The 10,096-nt window shown below is 26.4% G+C and overlaps 1 protein-coding gene across 1 annotated transcript; it reads left to right on the forward strand.

Moving 5' to 3' along the window:
• The first annotated feature begins 2,180 nt into the window (after positions 1–2,180).
• Positions 2,181–7,027, forward strand: LOC122511584 (transcription initiation factor TFIID subunit 11). Its single transcript, XM_043626940.1, has 6 exons — positions 2,181–2,317; positions 2,775–2,948; positions 3,748–4,019; positions 4,929–5,016; positions 5,611–5,707; positions 6,754–7,027. The coding sequence occupies exons 2-6, from the start codon at positions 2,775–2,777 to the stop codon at positions 6,885–6,887; spliced, it is 765 nt and encodes a 254-aa protein (XP_043482875.1). The 5' UTR covers positions 2,181–2,317; the 3' UTR covers positions 6,888–7,027.
• The last annotated feature ends 3,069 nt before the right edge of the window (positions 7,028–10,096 follow it).

The following is a 10,096-nucleotide window of genomic DNA, read 5'->3' on the forward strand; positions in this document are numbered from 1 at the left end:
GCACTTCACAACGAAATGACCATAATTTCAAAATTTGAAATTCTTTCGCGCACACACTTTTCCACTATATTCTTCTTACTTTTGGAAACAATTCTTCTTGTAGTTGGTTGACCTTGCAGAAGTCCGCTCAAAAAAAAATATTGAAAATCCAATTCATTGGTTCAGGAAAAATCAGGTATCAGCATCTCTTCGAAGTACAGAACTCAGGAAAGCAGGATACTCCCAGTTAAATATTGAATAAAATTCTCAAAATTTGTTTTTATTATTCAAGTTGACACTCAATCCACGTCCATATGCAGCAACAATATTCAGTCCAGGATAAAAATTTGAAATATGTAGTTTTAGTTCTCCAGTTCAATTCTATCATGTCCAAACTTTTCTTTTATATTTTCCATTGTATACACACTTTTATCCGATTTCCACAGTTATAGTTTATTTATTTGTTTAATAATTTATTTTATAAAATTATTTTAATTTTCAAACTGTTAATTTTACAATCCGTAAATTAATTATTTTCACCATTATTGTTTAAAAGTTCAAATTCACGAAAAGTTCAAATAAAAGTCACAAAATTTGCAAAAATTTAAATTTTTCCGCACCAAGATCCCGGTTGAGCCCCCAATTTGTTACGTGCGGATTTACGTTATTTACGCGCAGGCGTAAGATCCGCGATTTGATTTGATGTTCAATCTTGGTTTAATCCTTTGAAAAGGAAGGCGGAAATATTTAAATAAAACAAGTTAATTTCCGTTAAAACGGAGGGAAAAACCTCGAAAATAAGAAGGATCAATTAATAATTAATAATATTAATTAATCATTAATCCAACTAAATTCGCGAGTAAACCCAATACATTTATTAAAGTCAAAAACATTACACAAGTCGAAGTTATTCTTATAACTATTTTTGGGACTACTCTGAAGTACGTTACGAAAGAACTCCAAAGTAGAACTGAATTCGTGAGGGAGCATTTAGCCCTTGGTCCATGGCAGAATCTTTGCGCATGCCCTGTTATAGAGTTTGTAAAGTCTATGGAGTGTTCAGAATCACAACACTAACACTGTATTGCACTAATACACTTAAAAACATACTCTATGTATTGAAAACATGTATCACAACAAGTGAACATAACCCTTTTGCATTCACACTAATTACACAATTATTAATTATTTACATCATATCTAGTAACAATAAATCTCTTATACTGCACTCATCATATTTAGATATAAACAACAATTATAACGATAACCAATTTGATAATGTATCATAATATAATATTATTATTATATTAATACGTTACAAATATATACATAAATATATATATATATATATATATATATATTTGTATATATCCTATACCATAATATTACAACAATCAATCAGATAAAGTTTACTAATAATATCATTTTCAAATAATACATTCATGCTGCACTATTAGCAACAATATAATATTGTTGTTAATTGTTCATAACGTTCATATTATACAATTGATAATTAAGTTTCGTCGCATAATGAAAGTCTATGTGTACGTGACTTTTCGAAGTCATTTCTGTGGTCACAAGTATGGTAAACACATGTTGCATTGTCCTATGGAAAAGGACACTTGAGATATTTTTTATATTCTTTCAAGAATTTCTCGGTTTTATGACTCTAAAGAAACTAGAGATTACATTTTCTTTCGCTATTCCACTTGATTTATGACAATTCTAAGAAATGTTGATTTTCAAATACATTTTTGGAATTTGGAAACTATTAAACCGTAAAGTATTATATTTTACAATAGTCAAACTTTCTTGTTTAGTCTCGTCAATATTTGTCAAAAGTCGTAAGAAAATCCTAAAATAATTAGATTATTAACGAAATTTTATTGTTTCGCGCTTCGATAACTCGTTAATCGATATATCGAAAAGTTAACGAGCGAGATGGCAGTCGCTCGTCACATTTTTGATTAACCAGCGACACTAGCGGCTATATTCAAAAACAGTTTTTGCCTCAATAATGGCACGGTCACACCTCGGCTGCCTGCCTGCCTGCGCAGGCAGCCGCCACGAGAGTAAGAGAGAGGAGACGAATAATTTAAATTGTCTGACTCTCTTACTCTTATGTATTGCCATGACGACCTGCAGGCAGGCAGGCAGGCAGCCGAGCTGTGACCGTACCATAAGTAACCATCCCCTGAGAATAAACTTATAAAGTAACTCTACCTTTCTATGTTCACTCTATATTCATTGACCATAAATTTTGACAGTTTTTATACAAAAAAAAGTGTTGATTGTTTACTAATTTGTTTACAATAAATGTTAATTAATCCCAAGAACTGTAATGACCAGCAATTAACGTTTTATTTACAGATAGATATAAAATATAAATTTATTTTCCATTTATTGAAATTGTTATTTTTACTTATTATTTCGTTACTATCCGTACTAATTATTTATGAGTACTTCTGTTACTATTTTTAAAATATTCTATAATAAACAAATTTTCTATTGAAATGAGAATGTAAAATCTAAAATTTTATTGCCAGTATAAATCTTTTGAAATTTGAAGAAGGACATAAAATTTACAAATTTTGTTTGTTTATAGAAAAATTGTAGGTTATGTTTATTTAAAATGCGAAAGAAATAAATATAACAATTACGATGGTTAAAATTTGTAAATAGTAATTAGTTGAAAAAGAAAGAGTTAATAGTACAAAAAAACGATTCGTTTTTGTATTATAAAATAATATTGAATATAAATAAATTTCAATTGAATAATATAATAATATTAATAGATGGATAACATATTCGGAAAAGATGATGACTCAGGAAACGAAAATGATTTTACTGATGTTTGCCCAAAGGAAGAGGATAAAAATTCATCAATGGAAATTTCGGGAGAGAATAATATTCTAGACGAAAGTAGCACGGATAAAGAGATTGCTCCAAAAACAAAGGAGAATGACGTGGTAAAGAAACAAGAAACGCCTTTCTATTCAATTTTTAATCAAAAGTTCTTTTTTCTGAATTATTTCTATTTATTATATAATTAATATTAAATTAATATTACCAAATTATTAATTAATGTAATATGAACTTTTACTAATATTTTCAACGTTCAATATTATTTAGGATAATAACTGAATTCTCGCGAAGAATTTTATTAAAATTCTTAAAAATCCTAATTAAATTCTTTTGAAGAATTTCTTTGAATTTTTTTAAAACTAATGGAGTTTCTTTAATAATTTCAATTGAAAATTTTGAAAGCAATTGAATTTTATGAAGAAGAATTTTATTAAAATTGTATTGAAAATAATTGAATTCTTGCGAAGAATTTTACTATTTATAAAAATAATTGAATTGTTTCGCAGAATTTATTAAAATTTCAGGGGAAAAAAGAATTTTATGTTAATATTTGGAAATTTAAATTCTTTCGAGGAATTCTATTAAAATTGTTTGGAAAAGAATTGAATTTTTGCAAAGGATTTTACTATTTATAAATATAATATTGAATTCTTGACAAGAATTTTACTATATTTATAAAAACAACTGAATTGTTCCGAAGAATTCATGAAAATTTTAAGAAATAATTAATTGTTATGAAGAATTTTAAAGAAATATTTGAAAATAATGAAATTTTTTTGAGAAATTCAATTAAAGTTGTTTCGAAAATAATTGAATTTATTTAAAGAATTCAATTCAAGTATTCAAAATAATTGAGTAACATTTGCCAGTATTAAATAAATTATTGACTTTTTTTTGTAACAGATGGAAATTGAATACACAACCAGTTCGCAATCACAGTCTGATAACGAAGAAATATCCGCGTCTTTTAAATCCGAAGTATTAGAAGATCGAATTGACATTGTAAAACACGAGATTGAAGTTCCTCCGGAACAAAATAATGAGGCAATTACTGAAGATTTATTTGGTAACAATATTCTAACATCCAATGTAACTCCAAGTAATGTCAAAGAACGAAGAGAAAGTAAGGAAAAAAGTAAAAGAGAATTGGAGGAAGAGGAGAGGGAAAAAATGCAGTAAGTTTTTTAGAAAATATTCTAAAATTAAAACATTTTTTAAATTAAATTAAAAAATATTCAATTAAAAAACTTATTGACAATTATTATTATTAAAATTATTAACTATACCTATTAAAACTTAATTTTAAAATGAACAAATTAAGTAAAATTAATTTTTCCAAAATATTCAATTAGTCTCAAAAATTTTGATAAAATTCTTTGAAAGAACTTAATTTTTTAAAATACAGTTTTATTCTTTTAAATTTCAAATATAATGATTAACAAAAATTTAATTATTTACAAATTTTTTTAATAAAATTCAATAAAATGCATTAAAATTTCCGAAAGAATCCAATTATTTCTAAAACAGAAAAAATAATAAAATCTTTAACAAAAATTTAATTAAAATTTCTAGAAGGAATTCATTTGTCTAAATTTTTATTAAAATTCAATTCTTTACAAAGAATTAAATTATTGTCAATCTATTTTCAATAAAAATCTCAAAATAATTGAATTCCAGGAGAGAATTTTATTATTTACGAAAATAAATAAATTTTCTTAATTATTTTAATGAATAGGTAATAAATTTCTTGGCAGGAATTGAATTATTTTTATAATAAACCTAATTTTTTTGCTGGAATTCAATTTATTTTTATACCACAATTTTAATTAAATTTATCAAAACTATTCAATTACATTAAAAAACTGGCAAAACTACACGCGCGTGAATTTTTTTTTGTCCTTGTTACTTTAAAAGATTAGATTTTTCTAAAAATAGGCCGCAACGATTTTGGGTGATATACAATGGATTAAATTAACTTTAGTTAAATTAACAATAATAATAATAATTAAAAATTTTAATAAAAGAAAATTATTAAGTTTTTTTTCTAGGTAAATACTTTTAATTAAGTAATAAATTTTTTTTAGAGTTTTAGTGTCAAATTTCACGGAAGATCAATTAGACAGATATGAAATGTATCGACGTGCAGCATTCCCTAAATCAGCCATTAAACGGGTATGTTTATTATGTCAAAACTTGACATCTCAGTGAATTTCACAACATTTATAAAATCAACACTTAAGTAGAAAAACAAATGTTTTCAACAAAAAGTATTAAAATTTTTCTCCTAACGAATTTCTTTTATCGATTTTTTTATATAAGTTTTTGAATTTAATATTTTTCTTCAGACTGAATAGGTACAAACTTAAAATTCAAAATTTATAATAAAATCGACTGGGACCCAAAACTAATGTATTTCCTGTGGGGTCCTTTTCTAATTGAAAATGGCTAGAAAAAAAGGAATTTCTTCTCCGAATTGTTGATTGTAGACGTTGTAAAATTTACTGTAATTATGTCCGGAACGAGAGTTTACATATTTATGGATTTGAATTATTTTTATTCAAATTTTTAATGCGATTTTACTTACTATCTACATTATCAAGTTAACAAGTTGTATTTACGTTAAATTTGCATAAAGAAATAGAATCTTTAGATCTAAACCTTCAGAACTTACTAGTATTTTAGGGCGTATTTTAATTGTATATAAACTCTGATTCCGCAGAAATTTCCGAATTCCTAATGAATAAAAAAAAATTATTTTCTCTACAGATTATGCAAACTATCACAGGATGTTCCGTATCTCAGAACGTGGTAATTGCAATGTCGGGCATTGCAAAAGTCTTCGTTGGGGAAATAGTTGAAGAAGGTCAGTAAATTCAAATAAATTTTCCAAAATATTTCCAAAATAAATAATTTTAACTATTTAAAAATTATTCTCAAAAACAATTTGAAAAATTCATTAGTTTCGAAATAGTTTCAAAAAGATATTTAGAATTACAAAACTATTTTATATTTCGAAGAGAATATTTCGAATTGAAGAATATTTAAAATTATTAATGTAGATTCAAGAATATATTTATATGTCACAAGTGATGAACGTTTAAATAAATTAAATTTTTTGCCGCAATGTAATTATTTTCAAAAATTACTGAACTATAAAAAGCAAAAAAGAAAATTAAAATTCGAGAATTTTTATAATTTATTGTTCCTAATATTTGACGCAATAATTATTCAGAGTGTCTACTAACCGGGAAAAACGGGAAATATGCGTGAATTTAATTTGACCGGGAAAACAGGGAATAAGCCAGGAATTTTATGCCAAATCGGGAATTTTTTCACCAAATTAAAAACAGTTTTATTATTTTAATTTTTCATAAATAATAACATTCTTTGGAAGGATTCAATTACTTTTATAAGTAGTAAAATTCTTTTTGCAGAAATACAATTAGTATCAGTACATTTTAATAAAATTGAATTACATAATCCAATTTTCAATTATAATTATGAGCAGACAAGATTATTTTAAAAAATTGAAAAAATTCTTTGCTTAATTCAATTATTTTTTAAATTAAAGAAACTCGTCAAAAGAATTTAATTAATTATAAAAACTCTAATAAAAATTTGTGAAGCCATTTGTAGATTTATTTATGTTCGAAGTCAAATAAATTTAAACTTGATGAGAAAAAAAATTGGGAAAAATTAGGACAAAGCCGGGAAATAACCGGGAATTTTATTGAACAAAAATAGTAGACACCCTGTTATGGCAATGAAATTTGAATTTCAAGAAGAAATAAATAAATTTCTTTCTACGATCAGAATTTTGTTTGAAATTATTTCTTCAACTTTGAAAGAAATCTAGAATTTACAAAAATTAAAAAAAAACTAACGTTTTGTAATTTTTGCAATGAAAAGCTTTAGATGTGATGGAGGCACATGACGAATCGGGACCAGTGCAACCAAAACACTTGAGAGAAGCTGTGCGAAGACTAAGACTTCAAGGTCAAATACCAAATGGAAGAGCTCACAAAGCTTTCTTTAGATTATAACATTTTATTAAAACACTAACCTTTCATCTTTATTTCACGGTATTATTATTATCATCACCAGCAATTTAGTTTTGTACGGGAAATGTAAATAGAGTTTTTAAAAAAAATTATTACGATAATAAAAATTAAATATCTTTCAATTTATTGAATTATTAACATTTTTTCCATTCTTTTCGGCATTTGGATAGTTTTTTTTTATTTCTGACACTAAAAGCGACTTTTTTCTTTTTATTGAGAATATAGACTAATTTGAATATGCTAATAGTTGAAATAAAAAAATTATTCTCAAACATTTTAATAACATTCTTCTTAGAAAGAATTCTTAAAAATGTAATAACATCTTTTAAAACAATTAACTTAATTTCCAAAATTATATGAAATTTTTTCACACAGACTTTAATTATTATTAACACAATGTTAATTAAATTATTCGCAATAATGGAGTTATTCTCTTAAATTTTAATAAACTGATTCAAAAAATTCAATTATTTCCAAAAATTTAAATAAAATTTTTCCTATTAAATCATTTTTAACAATTTTAATTAAATTATTTGAAACATTTTAATGATTCCTTTAAATTAAAAAAAAATTGTATTATTTTTACGAACAATACAATTTTTCACATGAATTCAAATATTTAATAAATAATTTATATTAATAATCGTTGTATTCCGGTAATCTGTTCGCAGTTTGAAGTTATTTGTAATAGTTCTGTAATACCCTATAATACTAGATAATACGCGTAATAGCAGAGAAATTTAGTGTGTTAGAGTGTACACCATTTTAACCAGTAATTACTGAATTTTAATACAATCTAACTGAGTTCAGCTAACAACAATTCAAGCAAACGGATATTAACAATAACCTATAAGGTCAGACAAACAAATAAACAAGAAGGTATAGTCATTCCTATATATATCCCTGGTAAAAATTTCGGACTAATTCCGGATTAAATACGGACAGATTAGTACGGATTAGTCCGAAAATTGTACGAAAAAGATCCGAAAATGATCCGCGATAGTCTGATATCAATCCGAACGAAAACCTGAATCCGAAAACACTCCGGAGTAATCCTGAATGTCTACGAATTCAGTCCGCAACAATCCAAATTTATGACCGGTGAAGAATTCTTCTAAAATAAGTAGGGAATCATCCGAAATTAATATGTAAAGAATACGGAATCAGTCCGCAACAATCCGAGTTTAATATAGTTAAAAAAACTTAATCAGTAAAATGTCCGGAGCAATTCGAACTCTGTAAGTAAGAAATCCGGTATTAGTCCGCAACAATTTGAAACTAAGTGTGGCAAAATCCTATTCCGAAAGAAGTACGAAACAATCCGAAATCTGTATGCTAAGAATCCGAAAATTGTCTGCAACAATCCAGATTTAATCCAACTAAAAGGTATAATCCGAAACAAATACGAAATAATCCGAAATCAATATGTAAAGAATACGAAATCAGTCCGCAATAATCCAAATTTAATCCAGTTAGAAGATTTAATCCGAAACAAGTATGGAACAATCCGAAATCTGTATGCAAAGAATTCGGTAATAGTCAGCGTCAATCCGAATAATATCCGATCAAAAGACCCCAGTCCGAAAATAAATCTTATTATTATAAGAATTTGTAAATATGTACAATCCATAGACAGTTCAAAACAATCCATATTCAATCCAATTCAAAGACTTAATCCGGAATGATTTTGTTATAAATATTGAATTGGTATATTAAAAACAATTTGTATTAAATGCAGATAAATTCACACTATAATTATAATTTCGTATTACAAAAACCTGACCAAAACCAGATTAATTCCGGATTTAATAATTTCACATTTGCAAGTTGCGTATTATCAGACAAACTTCGGACTAGATCGGACTAATTCCGGATTCACTGGTTATACACAAACCGCATTGAGTTTGAATTTATCCGGACAAATTCCGAGCGACAAAAACCTGTCCATAAGCAGACTGTTTCGGATTAGCTGCGGATTCACTGGTTAAACCAACCGGATTATTCTGCGTCTACTAGTTGCATATATGAACAAAAAGTTTTGAACGTTCAAATGAACGAAATATTTTTTGTTAAAAATATTTTCATAGATTATTGATTACAATTCAAATTAAAAACTCAAATTTTACATTTAGAAACATTATAATTAATTTGCTTAATAGTGACGCAAAATTATAGTAATAAAAATTTAATTTGAAGAAGAAATAAATAAATTTCGTTCATTTGAACGTTCAAAACTTTAACCTCCTTTGCATATGATCTGACTAACTGCAGACTAAACCGGACTAATTACGGATTTAATATAGTTATAAAAAACGGTATTGATTTTAAAATGAATTCAGGGTGAAAAACTCCACAATAAACCGCATTGTTGCGAACAAATTCCGGATTAGTCCGAAATCGTTTCCACTTTTTATTCAGGGTACTTACTTATGGTAAATAAAATATTTAATTCTGTAGTCAATTTGTTTTTACAAATTTACTGGTATTATTAGTTATCTTGTTTCAATATTAAAATTAACACTGATGTGTTAGTTTCTTGTCATTTCTTTTCGTGGCACTTCATAAATTCTATTATGAATTTGAACTTCCATGCGAGCGTGGTATAGTGGTTACTAAATTGTCCGGACTAACTTTTGACTGTTTCGGACTAATTCCGGATTCACTAGTTAAAATTAACTGATTAATTTCGGACTTCATCGGACCAACTCCGGTTTCACTAGTTGTTCACAAACCGTATAGAATTCGGATTTTACCGGATTAATTGCGGGTGACAAAAACCTGACCATAAACCGCATTGTTTCGGACAAATTTCGGATTAGTCCGAAATCTGTCCGGTTTTTTAACCAGGGATATATCAACACACTATACCTAATACAATTCCTATTCACTTCCTCTTGGTCTGTCAATTTAAGTAAATGCAAATTTAATAATATTTGAAACTTCTCAATAATAATTAAACTTCTAATTCGGATTATATTATATACTTAAATCTTTACTCAATATTTGCTTGCTTTAGGTTACTTACACTCAAATTAAAATCGTATTTATGAATGCATAGAGGTTAAACTGAATCAAGTTGAATTGAAACAATAATAGAATAAGAAATTTCAAATATTACATTACATATTATATACCTGACATTTCTCACATTCACTTAGATAATTATATTGTATTTTTTACTAGTTCCTTTA

This window comes from Leptopilina heterotoma, unplaced genomic scaffold, assembly GCF_015476425.1.
Source record: "Leptopilina heterotoma isolate Lh14 unplaced genomic scaffold, ASM1547642v1 Lhet_121, whole genome shotgun sequence".
Lineage (NCBI taxonomy): Eukaryota > Metazoa > Arthropoda > Insecta > Hymenoptera > Figitidae > Leptopilina > Leptopilina heterotoma.

What these genes read in the sequence shown, in the direction of transcription:
- LOC122511584 (XM_043626940.1), top strand. Translation starts at nt 2,775, where the DNA reads ATGGATAACATATTCGGAAAAGATGATGACTCAGGAAACGAAAATGAT. An exon ending in GAGGAGAGGGAAAAAATGCA is followed by an intron (nt 4,020 to 4,928) that starts GTAAGTTTTTTA and finishes AATTTTTTTTAG; the next exon opens with AGTTTTAGTGTCAAATTTCA. An exon ending in TGGGGAAATAGTTGAAGAAG is followed by an intron (nt 5,708 to 6,753) that starts GTCAGTAAATTC and finishes TGCAATGAAAAG; the next exon opens with CTTTAGATGTGATGGAGGCA.